At 37.2% G+C, this 16,565-nt stretch overlaps 1 protein-coding gene across 1 annotated transcript; it reads left to right on the top strand.

Annotated features, from left to right (window-relative positions):
• Positions 1-404: 404 nt before the first annotated feature.
• On the top strand, positions 405-15,202 carry LOC105041055 (ERAD-associated E3 ubiquitin-protein ligase component HRD3). The gene is made up of 6 exons (XM_010917845.4): positions 405-979; positions 1,117-1,608; positions 6,332-6,547; positions 11,612-11,935; positions 13,474-13,716; positions 14,567-15,202. The coding sequence occupies exons 1-6, from the start codon at positions 437-439 to the stop codon at positions 14,756-14,758; spliced, it is 2,010 nt and encodes a 669-aa protein (XP_010916147.1). The 5' UTR covers positions 405-436; the 3' UTR covers positions 14,759-15,202.
• Positions 15,203-16,565: the final 1,363 nt, after the last annotated feature.

The following is a 16,565-nucleotide window of genomic DNA, read 5'->3' as shown; positions in this document are numbered from 1 at the left end:
AATTTTAACGCCAAACAAGCTACAGGATTAGAGAGCCCGATGAATTACACTTTTATATCAGTCTAAAGTATTCGTCTCTGTGTTGCTATAAAAAAATTGGATGATAATGGTTTCAACTCAATACTATTGTGCCCGGAAGATAATAAAGTTCACTCATTGGAGAGTGGCCGGCGAAGATCCTCCAATGTCTAAATTGGGGGTAGATCTCATAATTTATATCCAGTTTATATTTAATAGGTATGTATGCACTCAATATCCAATTCGTGATGTATCTGAATATACCTCATCTGATCCGTACTTAACGTGTAAAAAAAAACCACAAGGGCATATACGTAATTTTAAATATTTATAAGAATTACAAATGAAAACTCCATTATTTATTTATTTCCTTTCCCCGGCCCCCCTTCCCCTGCCGGAACCTTTCCAAGACTCCACGATGCCTCGCCGGCGGTGGACCTTCTCCGCCCTCTCTCTTCTCCTTTTCCTCGCTCTTCTCCCCATCGCCTCCTCCCTCCGCCCCTATTTCCTAGTTATCACCAAGGACGACTTCAAGGATTCCCCCGATTCCGACACCCCGGACGACTCCCCCGACTGGGATGATTTTGGCGACCCCGGTTCCGCCTCCGACGAAGACGACCACGACCCCGGATCCTGGCGCCCCGTCTTGGAGTCCTTCTCCTCGTCATCCAACTCCTCCTCTGACGACCCTCGCGAGGCCCTCTATATCTCCGGCATCCGCGCCTTGATCTCCGCGGCCTCCTCCGGTGACCCCGATGATTTGGACTCCGCCTCCTCCGACATCGAGGCCGCCGCCTCCGCTGGCCACCCCCACGCCCAGTCCGCCCTCGCCTTCTTCTTCGGCACCGGCCTGGCCCGCCCCCAGCGCCGCCCCAAGTCTTTCCTCTACCACCACTTCGCCGCCGAGGCCGGCAACATGCAGTCCAAGATGGTCCTCGCCTATACCTACTTCCGCCAGGACGTGAGCGCTCCCAGAACCCTCTAAAAATCCCATCTTTTTTCCCCTCAAATCCCCAGTAAAAATCCAAGCTTTTTTTTCCAACTCCGAAGAATCCTAATCTTTCTTTAATTATCATCCTATCTTGTCCGTCTGTGCAGTTGTACGACAAGGCGGTCGAGCTGTATGCGGAGCTGGCGGAGGCAGCGGTTGCGAGCTTCTTCATCTGGAAGGAGCCGCCGGTGATCGAGCCCGTCCGGATCCACAGCGGGACCGAGGAGAACAAGGAGTTACTTAGGAAGTCCCGGGGAGAGGACAACGAGGACTTCCAGATCACGGAGTACCAGGCGCACAAGGGCAACGCTGTTGCGATGTATGGGATGGGTTTGCTGTATTACTATGGGCTGAGAGGGGTGAGGCGCGATTACGCCAAGGCAGTGTATTGGTTCTCTAAGGCTGTGGAGAAGGGGGACCCGAGGGTCATGGAGCTGCTTGGGGAGATCTATGCAAGAGGTGCTGGAGTTGAGAGGAATTATACTAAGGCTTTTGAATGGCTCAAGCTCGCATCCAGGCAGCAGTATTATTCAGCGTACAATGGACTGGGGTATCTCTATGTCAAGGGTTATGGAGTGGAGAAAAAAAATTTCACCAAAGTAACCTCTTCCAAACCTGTCTGTTATTTGTTTATTCATATTTGGATGCTGATTGCTAGTACAAAAGTTCTGCAGGACAGTATTTAGTGGTTAGTATAATTAAAACAGAATATGGGCCAACACAATTATGCTGTATGAAAGAACACAATAGTATTTTACCCTTTTGTGTTTTTGTTCCTGACTTGGATTTATCGAACCCTTAGGTGGACAGACAAAATTAACATTTCTGAATGTGATTTATGGAGTAGTAAGTACTATAAGACTGGTGTATGCCCCGCATGCATTTGAGACCGAAGGTAAAGTTTCAGATTATGCATTGAACACGGAGGATGAGACTTCATTCATTGGCTGAGAATTATTATTTATAAGGATCAAGAAACTCCTTGGATTAATGCTTTTTGAATTCATTTTTCAATTTGAAGAATAAATGTCGAGAAGGGATTGAGAAGAATGTAGTTATTATTAAGTTTCATCAAGAAAGTTTCATACTTGCAGTCAGATGCTTTCATTAATAATTTAGAGAATGTTTGCAATGGTTATTGAAAAAAAAAAAATTGAAGAAAAAGATGAGTGGACACATATCAATTAAGAGGATTTTAATATTTGAGAGGGCCTCATAGAAATTTAAAAGTGTCATTGTTGACAAGGTCAGTGGTATCGTTCAGAACTGTCTGGTTCGGGGCGTATCAAGCCATATTGAGAGAGGACCAGCACAATTCGACCCCTCAATCCGAGAAATAGGTAAGGGTAGGGGAGAGGGAGTGGGAGGGAGAAGGGGATTACAACCAACACGATCCAGCTGATTTTTAAATTAGTAGGAAACAATTAAGAGATCAGAACTTGGGATTGGATCATGGGGATCTATGTTTTGAGATAAGAAAAAATTCATAAGGTCAAAAATGATATTGTTGAAGGGGAAATTTTTATTTGCAAAGTTCTTTTAGTAGCAAGCAAAGTAAAAGGGCTGACATTACAGAATGCTAGCTGCTTTTAGTAATGGTTAGATATGTTGGTTGTGTTGTCATGCTTTTTTGTTGCTTTTTATTCATTACAACTATTCATCATAATTCTTGGATAAAATAAGGATAAAAAGGGAATGTACACTTTATCAGCTAAAACATTTGAAATTTTCTCCCTTCAGCGATCAGGCTACTATATAGTGGGGATGAGGCATATTGCTAATAATTGGAAGGGATGGTAAGGTGGCCACTTACTAGCATTAGAGCAATAAGCTGGGAGTTGGATAGCGTAATGTCTAGGAGGGGATGACAGTTTTCCTGACCATGATCATTGTGTGATAGGGCCATGACCAGGATGAGGGAGGGCGGCTAGGAGTATCAACGTGTGACAAAACATTGTCTACATAAGGAGTTGGGGGGGGTGGGGTGGGGGGGGTGGGGGGGGACCGAAGACAAATGTGGAGTATTGGCTAACCATGATTGTCATGTAGTGTTGCTAAATGTGCAAGAAGGAAAGAGACAGATGTGGCATCGTAGCTAGGCATTGGCATGGAGAGAGATGTCGCATAGCTGGTGGTTCACCAATGAGGAGCTGGTGGTGTAGCAGCAGTAATGAAAGGAATAGAATGCTTCTGGTGTAGCGGAGAAAGGGAAGGAGGGTATGGGATTGGCGGAGGTGCAGTGGTGGAGTGGTGAAGCCATGGGTGAGAGATAGGGTTCGGAGAGGTGGTGGCAGCCACTGCTTTTCTCCAAATCAGGGCTATGATTTGAGATGGAAATAAAGAGTCTTTCTTCCTCTTTCTACAAACAATGGCCCATTTCCTTTTTTATAGTTTTTGCCATTCATTCGCAAACTGTCCACATTCAGTCAGGGAACGATTATCTTGGCTATCTTGGTATGGCCAATAATGCTCTTTCAATGTCATATAATACTAAAGCTTTTTTTTTTTTTTTTAAATGATGTTTCACACTGTTGGAGTTTAATTGTTGAAGATTTGGCCATTAATTCCATGTGTGGTTGTTGGAAAGCATGCTTTACATAAAAAGAGATGTCTGGTTTTTCAATGGTAATTTATTAACAAACATTCTGTGATAGACTCGGTTGCAGCTAACATTATAACTAATGGATTGTAGCTGTAGGTTTTCTAATGCATTCTTATGAACATTTTCCTAAAATTTTTATATTGTGATTGGAGGATTCTACTAAATCACATCTTATTTATTCTGCTTTTTATTTGTTGTTTCGTTTCTTTCTTCTCACCAGCCGATATATTTATTTATAGTATGGAGCAATACTAAGATATTCTTTCTTTCACCTTTTTCACCTTATAATTCATGACCTATGGGTTATCTCAATAAAAAGATTTAATAGCTTTTGGTTTATCTTTAGTATATAAATCGATGTTCTGGTTGTTACTATAAGTGGCAAATTTTTTGTAATTTAAGATGTTCCGTAATTTCTATCTTAGATAACCCCAAGCTTTTAAAAGTTGAGATCATGGCCATGCCGTTTGGTAGCCAATACTGAGACAAACTGGATGTTGGTTTATCTTTGTCGATATGGCAAGCTGAGAAAATATGGAAAGGGCCAAGATATTCCAGTACCTCAGTTGACATTATTGGAACTTGTATCCGAATATTGACATATTTAGTGAAATCAACATTAATACAATTACTAAGACATTGATGTTCAGTATTTTATCATTTGAAAGGCTGATGATTTGTATATTCCATATTGATTGGTGCCTTATAACAATACAAATTGAGATTGCAGCCGAGATGAAAATCTTGGATTAGCCTTAGTTTAATCTTATATGTAATATCTGGAAGGTAGCTTCTTTCTTTCAAAAGCATTTTGTATTGTTTGTCCAATTATGTATGACATGACTTCTGTTGTTTATTTTAACAATGCTGAAATATGACATGTCTTTAGAGGCAACCAATGTTTCCTTCTTATTACATAAAAACTTGCATTAAATAGGCAAGCTACTATTTCAAATGAAAATGATCCAATCATATGAAGAATAATTAAACACATAAATTAGTGTATCGAATGTAAAATTGAGGTACTCTACTGATTCTGGTCCCAGGCTTTGCAAATGTATAGTGTCAAAGTTAGGTTGCCGATCAATCATAAAGCAGGAACCTGAATGAAAAATATCATAGGCAAATGTCATATATATTATTGGTGAGGAAGGTTCATAAAGCTGGGTCCAAATATTCAGGACAAGGTTTGATATCATTTGTCACGGTTATGCAAATTGATATCCAGTCAAAGTTGATGGCCAAGTGATCCTCTAGAACGGCCACTCTAATTACTTGGTCAAGTATATATCATAATGGAGAATAGGAGAAGCTATATCCATGCTTCTCCTCTTTTCCAGTTGAACAAGGAACGATGGATGGATAATTGAAGTTCCTCCTGATTTGTTATATGATTGCCACATGCTTGTTCAACTTGAGTGAAGATTTTTAATAGGACAGCTGAAATGCTAACAATGATTTAATACTTGAATTTTTGGGTTATAACATGACTCCTACTCATATAATGAGCTTTGGAATATGATGATTCAAAGATTTAGTTAGAACGGGAACCACTCATGTGAGAGAGCTTCACTAGTGGCATGAAAAAGAAATGTTACCAGTGACAACCATGCAGAATAAAATAATGAAATTGTAACTTGGATGGTATAATCATATGCAGATATTAGAGGGTACTTGGTTAGGAGAGTAGCTAAATTTGTGAGAGAGGATCTAAATGAGGTAAAAACTTAGAAACTGGTGTGGAAGGTGTGAGGAAAAACCATAGTTTTTTTTTTTTAAAAAAAAACTGATGATGTTGGCTTGATTGACTCATAAAATCGATGCCTGTAAGCTGATGGCTCAATGATTTTTTTCTTAGGAGTATATCAGCGACTACCCTATAAAACAGTTTTTTCATAGTTCGTAAAGTAAATGCAAGCTTAACTGTAACATTACTATATAGTAGGTTCCATGATCAATGAAATTGCATCATTTATAACAGTTAGTTCCTCATTTTGCAATATTCTGTTCAACACAATTAGGGTTTGATAAATTAGTCAGAAGTTTTTTAAAAAAGAGCATTACATATGCCAGATTATATAAAGCATTACAAACAATGAGATAAGGAATTGAAATACATGATCACATATGAAGCACGGATATGGAAAGTGTGCAGGTCCAGCAACATATGGAATCATGAAGAAGAACATGAATGTGGTCAGGATGCCACTATGTGCATACATGCATATGTAATTATTATTATTATTTCTAGTTTATCCACTCTAACCTCTAGGTTGTCCTTATCTCCTTTAAGTTATCCGTAGCTCTCTATTAAGGAACACATAATGATGAAGACTAGTGGGGGTTTTATTTATCTTAGAGAAGTGTGGATCCAAATGTTGCCAGCATGACCAACTGGACCTGTAAGTGAATAGAATAACATCCAAAAGTATCCTAGAAGTGTTTGAAGGTAATGTATCTTCATTGTGTCTTCGACCAATTTTCCATGTTATAAACAGATACTTGTAGGAAGTATATGTCGCATACGGACGTTCCTGAACTTATGCGAGGTGTCTTGGTATTTGCTATGTATTGGCATCAAATTCTACTACTGTATCCATGCTTTATACTTGCTCCATGTACTAATATAGTTATGTGTATTAAAATACTTTTCCTGCAATCAAGGTCGTCAGCTGATTATTTTGAAATACTCATGGTTCAGCTCTTAATGTCACTTGCAGGCAAGAGAATATTTTGGGAAAGCTGCTGAAAATAAGGAGCCTGGAGGACATTATAACCTAGGTGTTTTGTATCTTAAGGGTATGGGTGTAAAAAGGGATGTGACATTGGCCTGCAAGCATTTTCTTGCTGCAGCTAATGCTGGTCAGCCAAAGGCTCTCTACCAAGTGGCAAAGTTATTCCAAAAAGGCATTGGCCTTAAGAAGAATATTCAGATGGTATTTTCATTTTTAAACCACAGTAATGGTTTTTTATTGTTTCGTGCATTAGTTTATTCTATTTTTCATTCCAATATGCTGATCTCACTTTGAAATACGTACATGTTTTCCATGTTGTGAAGCAAGGAGACATTATGATTGTTCATATGCAACTAGCTTGCTAATGCCTGTAGTCTTAAACCGTCCCTAACCCTTTTTTCCCACCATGATTTTCTCAATAAAAATATATTCAGCTCCTCTCACCACATACATGCTAATTTAAACTGAAATTTCTTGACTTTTTGTATTTTTTAAGAAAATACTGTTTTACTGTTTTGTGCATTTGATATTATACAGGTACATTTTGAGTTGGTTTGCTGCCTAATGTGAAACTAATGTTTGATAATTTGGGGTTCAAAGTCAATTTGCTTGGCAACAGCATCCTAGCTGATACTTTTAGATATTTTGCATGATCTCCTATTCCATCCACTTTTATTCTGCTTTTCTTACATTCGTTATAGTTTTTATTTATTTATTTATGTTTACATGCTTGTAGTTAGGCCTACATTTCTTCTTGCTCTAGCACAAACCTTGTTTAACTCAAAAGATTACTAAGTATACCTGGCACAGCTTATGCAGTATGAGGTGGCTTTACTCTAGCTTTGTGTTAAAAATTTTGGTAAATTTCCAGTAGCATGTGTGTGTGTGTGTGTCTATATATAATTTTTAGATTTTTTACATGCTCAACCTATCTTACAAGATTATCTGTTTCCTTTCATTTCAATCTATCCTGCTCTTTTCTTCTGCTTCTGCCCGCTATTTTAAGAGAGGGCCAGACTTCTGGGTTAGAGCATTGCATTTGATGTAGTCTAGCATCAAGCCTTTTTGGTGGAAAAAACTGCTTGACACGGTAAGCTGAACCAGCCAGATAACATCTAAACCCACATGTTTCTGAAAGAACAAAGTAACGACATTTAACTGGTAACAGAGTCAAAGCCATGCTTTAGTTTGCTTAACAGAGTGATCAAAGAAGAATGTTGAACCAGCTGGCAGGGCATGTGATATGCCATGCTAAGAAAAAAAATTAAAAAAAAAATGCTTACTGTGATTTTTTAATTAAAAATATTAAGAAAAAATAGTTAATAGATGTTGTCCCAACCTGTGCCAGGTATACACTTAGGCAGCACTTGAAACACTGGAAGATATTAACCAAGTGTGAGGTGGATTTGTTGAAAGCTGTAGTTAAAATTTAAGTGCACAATATCATTATATTATAACCTTCCTGCGTCAGGTGAACATATATGTTGGATGAACCAGTTTGGACCAAATTGGACAACTTTTATTCACCTGGTATGGTTTTGGAACAGTATGCCACATACATCACATTACTGGAGATTGTTAAAAGTATAGAATTAGGGGATAGAGTGATGGGTACTTGGTGGAATGATTTTGTCAAAAAAACACCTTTATGGTAATTTATTTATTGTCACATGCAGTCATGATTTTGGGTTTAACTATTCACAAAAATGCGATGCCATGGAGGTCTTTTAAGTTTTGTTGTTGGTTGACACCTGACAAAGCAGTCAGTTTCTTGCTAAAGTTTTGAGAACTTGTTTCTCATTTTGAAGTCTTAACTTCTGTGGTTGAGATGTGGCATCTTATATGATTGCTGTATTTATATACTCTAAGATTCCAAAAACTCAGTTTTGCTTTTAGCTGAGGTTTTAGTTTTGCCATCTTCATCAGGTCCAACCATTGCAACAATCTTGGCCAAAAATGGATGGATTCTGTGACATGATATAATAAACCACTATGATGTGTGGTTTACAAGTATTTGAGCATACTGTATTTTAATTCATACATGTCTTAAGATGTCTTGATCATGGTGATGCAGGACCTAATGCGTATAAGCAATGGCAGGCCAAAAAGAGGAGAATTTATTAAGGCTTGATTATAAATAAGAGCTCGTAAACTTGGGAAAAGAACAGATCGGAATATGTTCCTAACTTAAGGAGAAAAGAGAGCTCGTGTAGATGTCCTAGACTTCTAGGGTGGCAATGGGAGGCTGTCAAACTATTGCAAAGATTTTGAGGGACTGAGAATGTCAAATGAGGCAAACTTAAGGACAGAAATCATTGTTTAGGTTCAAGGAGTTTAGTGGTGACAAGAGAATATTTCATATCAGATCAAGCTTGATTTTGACATAGAACTAGCAGATACTAAGAAGGAAATAACAGCAGTCAATTAATAAATGATATTGAGAAGGAAGAGGCTTCAACATATCAGATTTTATATTTGGATAAAATATTGATCTATATTGCGAATAAGCCAGCAAATAAGAAGAGTTCAAGTGGAAAATAATAAGAATGTGGAAGTATGGTTGAAGAGAGAAGAAGAAATATGAGAATAAGAAGAATTAAAGAAGATTGGGAAGGGTAGCCATACCAGGCCTTTTTTAAAAAAAATCTTAATGACATCTTGTGTACAATGCTTTGGACACCTATTTTCGTTTTTTTTTTGTTTTCCACCTTTAAAGCCAGCCAGCCCCTGTCCTTTTCAACTTTAGAGCCGTTGACGCTGACAATCTGGGGATTCAAATAAAACTAAACTTCAGGTTGAAAACTAAACAACTTAACCCATTAGTAATTGATATAGCTAGGATGTCACTATTATAGAAAAGAAAATGGCCATTATTCACTGAAATGTAGCATGAAGAGTGCTGACAGTAATTACTCATTTTTTTATTGGAAAAGACTTCTTAAGCTGCTGATGCACACAATTAAATACAAAAGCCTCAAGAGTCCATATTAAACTAAAACTAAACTGTTTAAGCAGATTTAGGCTTCAACTTGCTCTTTGTACACATTGATTGGAAGGATAGGAATCAACTACACTTTCATATATGGACTCTCATTCATATTCAGCCCTTTGTCGCTTGGATTGACCATTGCAAAGCCTTCTGGGCTGGTTCTTCCATCGTTGCCATTCTCCTTTACTGTGCAGCAAGCGACCTTTGATCACTGCTGCACCATAGTCATTATTAGCACAGGTGATAATGTCCATTTTTGTGCCAATTTGATGTATAGGTAGGAGACCTTCAAAACCAGTGTAAAAACAATCTTTTTTTTTCTTTTTCCCCCCTTCAATTGTTAGACATTTCCATCAAATTGAAAGTGTGAAGCAACTAGATAATACATATCATTATAGAACAAGAAATGGGCAAAGGAGCAAATGGACAAAGGAACAGAGTCTTTTTGATTTGCATTTTACAGCAAGCATGACATTGAATTAGCTGTTCTAAAATAGCTCCTAGTACACTTTTCCTTTGCTCTTAGGAATGCAAACTTTTGCATACACCAAAAATAAGGTCTCTGGTATAATAACAATTAAATCTTAGGAATGATCCTTGATTTCTGATGTGACAAAGTTATTCATATTGTCTTTTCACTGTGGCCTAAATTGTTGAATAAGTGAGACCCAATACTTTTCTTTGGAACTTGTGTACATATGATCTGAGATTCTAAATTTTTGATCCCATGAGATGTATCATAGGTTGTTTAGTAGCTCAGGGTTCGATGAGTCTTTAGGTTCAGAATTTAATTTCTGTTTTGTTTCCCTTATCTTTGAACTAAATACAGCTTTGAGCTTTGGTGTTGTGACTATCTATGTGTCTTTTTCAACTAGATTATATATGGTTTGGTGTATTGTTGTGATGCATCTTTTAAATGTATTACCGCACTAAGTAGGCTTATTTTGACCAAGTTAAAATGCCTAGACGTGATTGGGTATATAATATCATTTTTTTAAAAAAAATATTAGTCATAAATTTATTTGAAGGGCTAGGATTTGTTTAATTGAATCAGAGGTGCAAATCAAGTCAAGGATTTATTTGTTAAAAATATTTTACCAATTCAAGCTCTGAATGGTATCTGTTATTATTAATTTTTTTAGGTGCATGGCTGCCTTTTACTGTTCACATTTTTTTTTTAACTAACAATCAGATTTAAATCTAGGATTTGGTTAGTTAAGATTAAGATACATCATTAAGGCACCTAAAGAAACCAAGTTGACTTGATCCTCCCAGTGCATTTACTGGAATCACCTATGGATGAGGAAAGATGTTTCCTGTTGTAACTGTTTTAAATGAAATGTGATGCAAGCGGCTAATTGCCTTGTGCAATGACATCCTCCAAATACAAAATCTGGTGCAATATCCTGCTGCATTTGCGATTGTTGCACTGAAGTGTCATGTTTTGAAGAATCATGAAGACTTGGAGTCTCTTATTATGTCATTTGTCTGAAAAGAGTACAAAATTGATTATGTCATGCTTCGAACTCCTTGAATCTAATTTGTAAGGCTATTGATATAATCAGACAAGAAAAGTAAGTTAAAACACAAAATATTTGCTCATTTCTGAATCATTTTTTACTCCATTATTTTAATTCTCCATTATTCATGAAGCATTCTTACAATTAAAGATATTGACTTGTGGCAAGCTAGGAAGCACAAATACGATACGGGACACGGGTATAGTACGATACGGATACAGAGATACGATAAATTCTTAAAAATATAGAATACGATATGGCTGGGACACGGTATATTAAAAAATATAAAATTAATATAGAAGCATAAATACTCAAAATAAATTTAATATATAAACACAAATCATAACTTAAGAGCACCTATGTTTGAAAAATAAGTATCATTAATGCATAGTTATTATAAGCAAAAATCTTAAAAGATTAACATAAAAACACCAATGTTTCCGTACCAAACCGTATCCCAGCCGTACCCAGCTGTATCCCAGCCATACCTAGATGTATCCAAAGCCAGAAAAATCAGAAAAGAGATGAAAAATAATTGGACTCACGGTGGATACGTATCGCACTGTCCCCGGCATTTTCGTATCGGAAACGTATCCGACATGGGTACAGCAGTCATTTTGCCGTATCCGTGCTTCCTAGGTAGCAAGATACCATTATCTCCTACTCCTAATTACAGTAGTGGAGATTTCTTCTTGTGCTGTATTCTCTTGGTTTAGTGTACTAGGTTATTGATTTGTTTCTTCCTTCTGGGTTCAGGCTACACTATTGTATAAAACAGTAGCAGAGAGGGGACCTTGGAGCTCATTGTCAAGATGGGCCCTAGAGTCCTACTTGAAAGGTGATGTGGGAAAAGCACTCTTGCTATACTCTAGAATGGCAGAGCTGGGATATGAGGTGGCACAAAGCAACGCTGCATGGATCATTGATAAATATGGGGAACAAAGCATGTGCATGGGAGAATCTGGCTTTTGCACAGACATGGAGAGGCATCTTCGTGCACATTCTCTGTGGTGGCAAGCATCAGAGCAGGGTAATGAACATGCTGCTTTGTTGATTGGGGATGCTTACTATTATGGCCGGGTATGTGTTGTTTATAATGATTTTAAGATTATATACTTGGCAGGCGTCCTAAACTAGTCTGAGTAAAATTTTCAATTCACTTGACATTAGCTTTGTTAGCTCCGAATTGCTTATTTCAACCATGCATAAATGCATTTCTATGTACATGCTACAAAGACATGATACAGTTGAATAAATGTGAATGGCAGTCTCCATAGTTTAACAATATTTTAAACAGGCTTCTTGTGTACATGTCATCATCTGAATGGGTGCTGTACCAGAATCACTTCTGTCAGATCCAATTAGCTGAGGAATGGTGGATACTTTATAATTAATTTTCATATTTATTTTGGTTGCCTGTGTGTGTCATGGCCCAGATTTGGAAGTGTATTTTTGGAGTGTGTTCATAGGCCATGCTTATGCTTAATTTTAATGCTAAAGATCAATATACAAATGATCTCTCTTAGGCATCACTAATGCTTCTAGATTGGAGATAAGCTTAATGAGCTACATCCAATGTTGTTAAGATTGGATGTGAGTTGTCCAATTTGATCAGATTCTCTTGTAGATCGTAAGATTTTTTTTTTTTTTTTCCTGATTTGTTTCAGGAATTCCTAAATATAAAAGAAACGTGAAAAATTGAAATACGAGTCGGCTATGAAGTGGATGAATGGAGAATAAAAGGTATACACATAAGTCTAATTTTTCACCAATTTAGGCCCATATAGCATTTCTAATGACCATACGTTTGACTTGGTTATCAAGATGTTTATATACTATCTCTCAATTTGATTATTCTTTTATGTAGAATTTTTTAGAACAAACAAAAATAAAACTTGAACATATGGCTGCAAAAACAAAAACTTGCATCCTATTTTCAACCCTATGAACTGCAGCAACAGACTAGCTAGTTCTACATTTAAGATTTATTAGTGATACATAATTTAAGAACTACAATGTCAAAGAAATTATAGAAATTGAACCTACTCATGATTTAATATGTAAAATCAGTTGGATCCTTTGATCCAAAGAAATGTTTACTCCATCATACAGATCTAAATCTTGTGATCCTGAACTTATCCAAGGATGGGATTCTGGGTCTTTTATGGCCATTTTGATTTGGATTGTAGCATCCAGATCATGAGTGGTAAGATTTTAATAACAATAGCTATGTCTAGCTCAGTCTCAGTCCTAACTGCTGCCCAATGGCCTGCTCTTAGACATGCAGGGAATGCGTGACAAGCCTTGCTTGGTTGGGTCCGAGGCCAGTTTCAGCTACCTCAGTTTACTATTTTCTAACCATGTCCGAAACTTGCCTTTTGTTTTTTAGCCTCTAAACTATTGCTAATACTAGGCAAAACTGATTCTTCTTATAACAATACCAGATTCGTTGAAAAGCTGTATGTTGACAGAGCTCATTCTTGAATATAAGACAAGCACTATACTTATCCATTCTATAATCAGAAGAACCTAGTGGGATATGCAAAAGACATACTGCTGACTTGTTATCAGATATTCGACAGACCATCTCTGATTGCTAGTTTTTGTTGTTATTGCAGGGCACTGAGAGAGACTATGAACGTGCAGCCGAGGCGTACATGCACGCTCAATCACAATCCAATGCTCAAGCAATGTTCAATCTTGGATACATGCATGAACATGGCCAAGGACTTCCTTTGGATCTTCATTTGGCAAAACGGTATTATGATCAAGCACTTGTGATTGATCCTGCAGCGAAGTTGCCTGTTACTTTGGCACTTACGAGTTTGTGGATACGAAAGAACTATGCTGACAGCTTCCTGGTGAGTTGTTTTCTTTCATCTTTCAACCCCTAATGTGCAGGCAGCTATTAAAGTCCATGGCTGATACTACTGTATCTGGATATGGCTTTAAAAAGGTTTTTTTTTAAATTAGCATAAAGGTGTCTTCATTTCTTTGTTCCATTGAGAAGTAGCAATATGTAACCATCGTTTGTGGCAACTTGAGGAAAGAATACTAGGACTTTATTTTATTGAAGAAACTGTACTATAGTTTGAGGTTTGGACTTTGGTAGACCAACTATGGCTTATTGGAACCAAAATCTTAATGACCTTATGTTATCATTCTTATGAAAAGCTTTAGATGCAAAAGTTGTGTGTTAATCTTAAGAGGTTCCTATTTAATTTATATCGGCCTTTGGCAAGATATTTAAATGTCAAAGAAATGCAATTCGACAATGCAACTGTGGTTATCATACTGTGGGCTCTCATGTAGCGGCAGAATATTCTGTTTCACTCAGAGATGCATGCTGGAAAAGTGCCACATTGCATAGTTTCGTGTACGAGTATTTGGTCATGTTTTGGCAGTGCTGTTAACATCATTTGTTTAATGTTGGGGTTCGCATCACTTTTCAATAGGAACTAACTAGTAATATTAGAATCAAAAATGCTGTTCAGATATTGAGACAAAATGCCTTCATATACCTTTCAATCTTTCATTTGAATTATATTATTATCTGCAAAGAAGCAGTGCTAATCTGCATCTGTTGTAGCCATGCAGTTTTTTTAAAAAAAAAATTAATTTATTATTATTTTTTAATGTGGTGTATCTTGTGATTCGATGGCTGTTTTCTCGGTCTTGTAGACAATTTCAGGTATTTCTATTGTGTTTCAGGTTAAGTTGATTGATGCGCTCCCTGAGATTTTTCCAAGAATTGAGGCAAGGGTAGAAGAAGTACTCATGGATGAAGGCAATGCAACTATATTGACCCTTTTTGCATGCCTCTTGGCTGTCCTTTACCTCCGTGAACGGCAAAGACGGCATGCTGTGGCGCCTCCCCTTCAGCCTGATGTCGTGCCCAACTAATGCAAGGGGGGGAAATCATTGAAGTCAGCTTCCTGTTGTGCGGCCTACAAACTTTGATAACAAGTCATTAAAATGCCTGTTAGAATGACCAAGTTCATTGCATGGCTAATTCAGTTGGGTTCACAGAAAAAAGTCACCATCATAGAGGCAGTAGTTTTGGGAGTCCCTTTCCAAAACCTCTTCCAACTTGATATGTAAATGTTCCTTAGTAACATCACCATACTGGAGTAAGTCAATGGGGGAGGTGCTACATACCGACTGCTAGAAGAGATATATCCACAAAACATGGGATGACAAAGGTTATTTTTTCGTTAAAGATGTTATAATATTAATTGAGATTTGTATTAATCTGCTCTAAGACTCTTGCATGAGCAAGAGTTTAGCATCAAAAGATGCTAACTCCTTTTTCTCTCTTTTAAGATTTCATTGGTTGATTGATTGATATTTCTCTAAATGGCATTGATTTTTTGGGTGTGTTTTGCTGGTGCGCCGTCTCCAGCATGATTTTTGCTCAGTGATTTACGATATGGACGGTGGGTAGCGCGCGCTTGGTGCGTGCAATACGAGGTGGCTGGGGGGAATTGCAAATGCTTTATTCAGGCAAACAAATGCGATTTGCTCGGAACGACGCATGATGAGCGAAAAAGTCATAAGTTTTCTCTGGTAATAAGCTGGTCTAATTTTAGATATCCTAAGATATATTCCTAATTAAATAGTTCCTCTGCAGCGGATGTGGGATTTAGTTTTTTCTCTAATTCTAAAGTAAATATGAGAAAGGTTAGTTGGTTTCCCTTGACAAAAACTCCAGTTATGACCGGCCAAGGACTCCTTTGATAGGATAGTCTTTGTTTGTTGAAGGACATCGATTGGAAACTGGAGTTCCGACCTTTCTAACCCATGCTTAGCATGGAGCAGCCCATGCATTTGTTTAGGCGCTCGGCTCCTGTGCCGAGGTGAGAATGGGATGGTTGGAAGGCAAGAAAAATCCATTTTAATTTTTCTAGAAGATAATATATTTATTTTTTAATACAACAATGATCACATTTCATTGAATAATACCGATAATGTAATATATTATTTTTGTGAATGTTTAATCCCACGGTCACTGGAAAGATGTTGGATATTTATTTAGTTATTTAGGATCAAATAATCCAAATGATATCTTTTAGCTTTTATTTTTTTGGATGAGATCTTGGTTATGATAAATGATATTATGACTAATCTGATCATGAGTTATGTAGACTAGAGGACAATATAACTCGGGTCAAGGCTTAATTGAAGGAAGTATATCAGCATCCATGCTGGTATATGTTTAGAAAATTGTCATATTATATTTTGATTGATTTATGTTAGAAAATTAGCAAACTATCTTAATTTGACCTAATCTAATTGGCCCTTGGCTTAATGTATCCCACATGGTAAGAGCATCCCAATTTAATCATCTTCATATGGCTAGACTTAACTCAAGTATTGCCATCCTTGAAAAGAAAAATAGCAAAAGATGAAGAACTACTTTTAAAAGATTTTATAGGTTAATAGATTAGCTCCACCTAGCCCAAATCAGAATCTTCTTAGGTTACTATTGGATTGGGTTGGATCTAAATACTGCCAACTTGTGCCAGTAATTGTCGGGTTGACTCCAAGCCTAATAGATTTAGCTCTAAGTTGAATTAGGTATGAATTCGAGCCTGAATAGTATTATTTGAAAAAGATTGATCCTGGTTGTCTCAATAATTAATTAATGATCTAACAATTGCTAAGCTTTTTTTTACTTTAACCCTTGAGCGGGTTAAGAAACACATAATTA

The sequence above is a fragment of the Elaeis guineensis genome, chromosome 3 (genome assembly GCF_000442705.2).
Source record: "Elaeis guineensis isolate ETL-2024a chromosome 3, EG11, whole genome shotgun sequence".
Taxonomy (NCBI): Eukaryota; Viridiplantae; Streptophyta; class Magnoliopsida; order Arecales; family Arecaceae; genus Elaeis; species Elaeis guineensis.
This window is presented reverse-complemented; position numbering and strand designations above follow the sequence as displayed.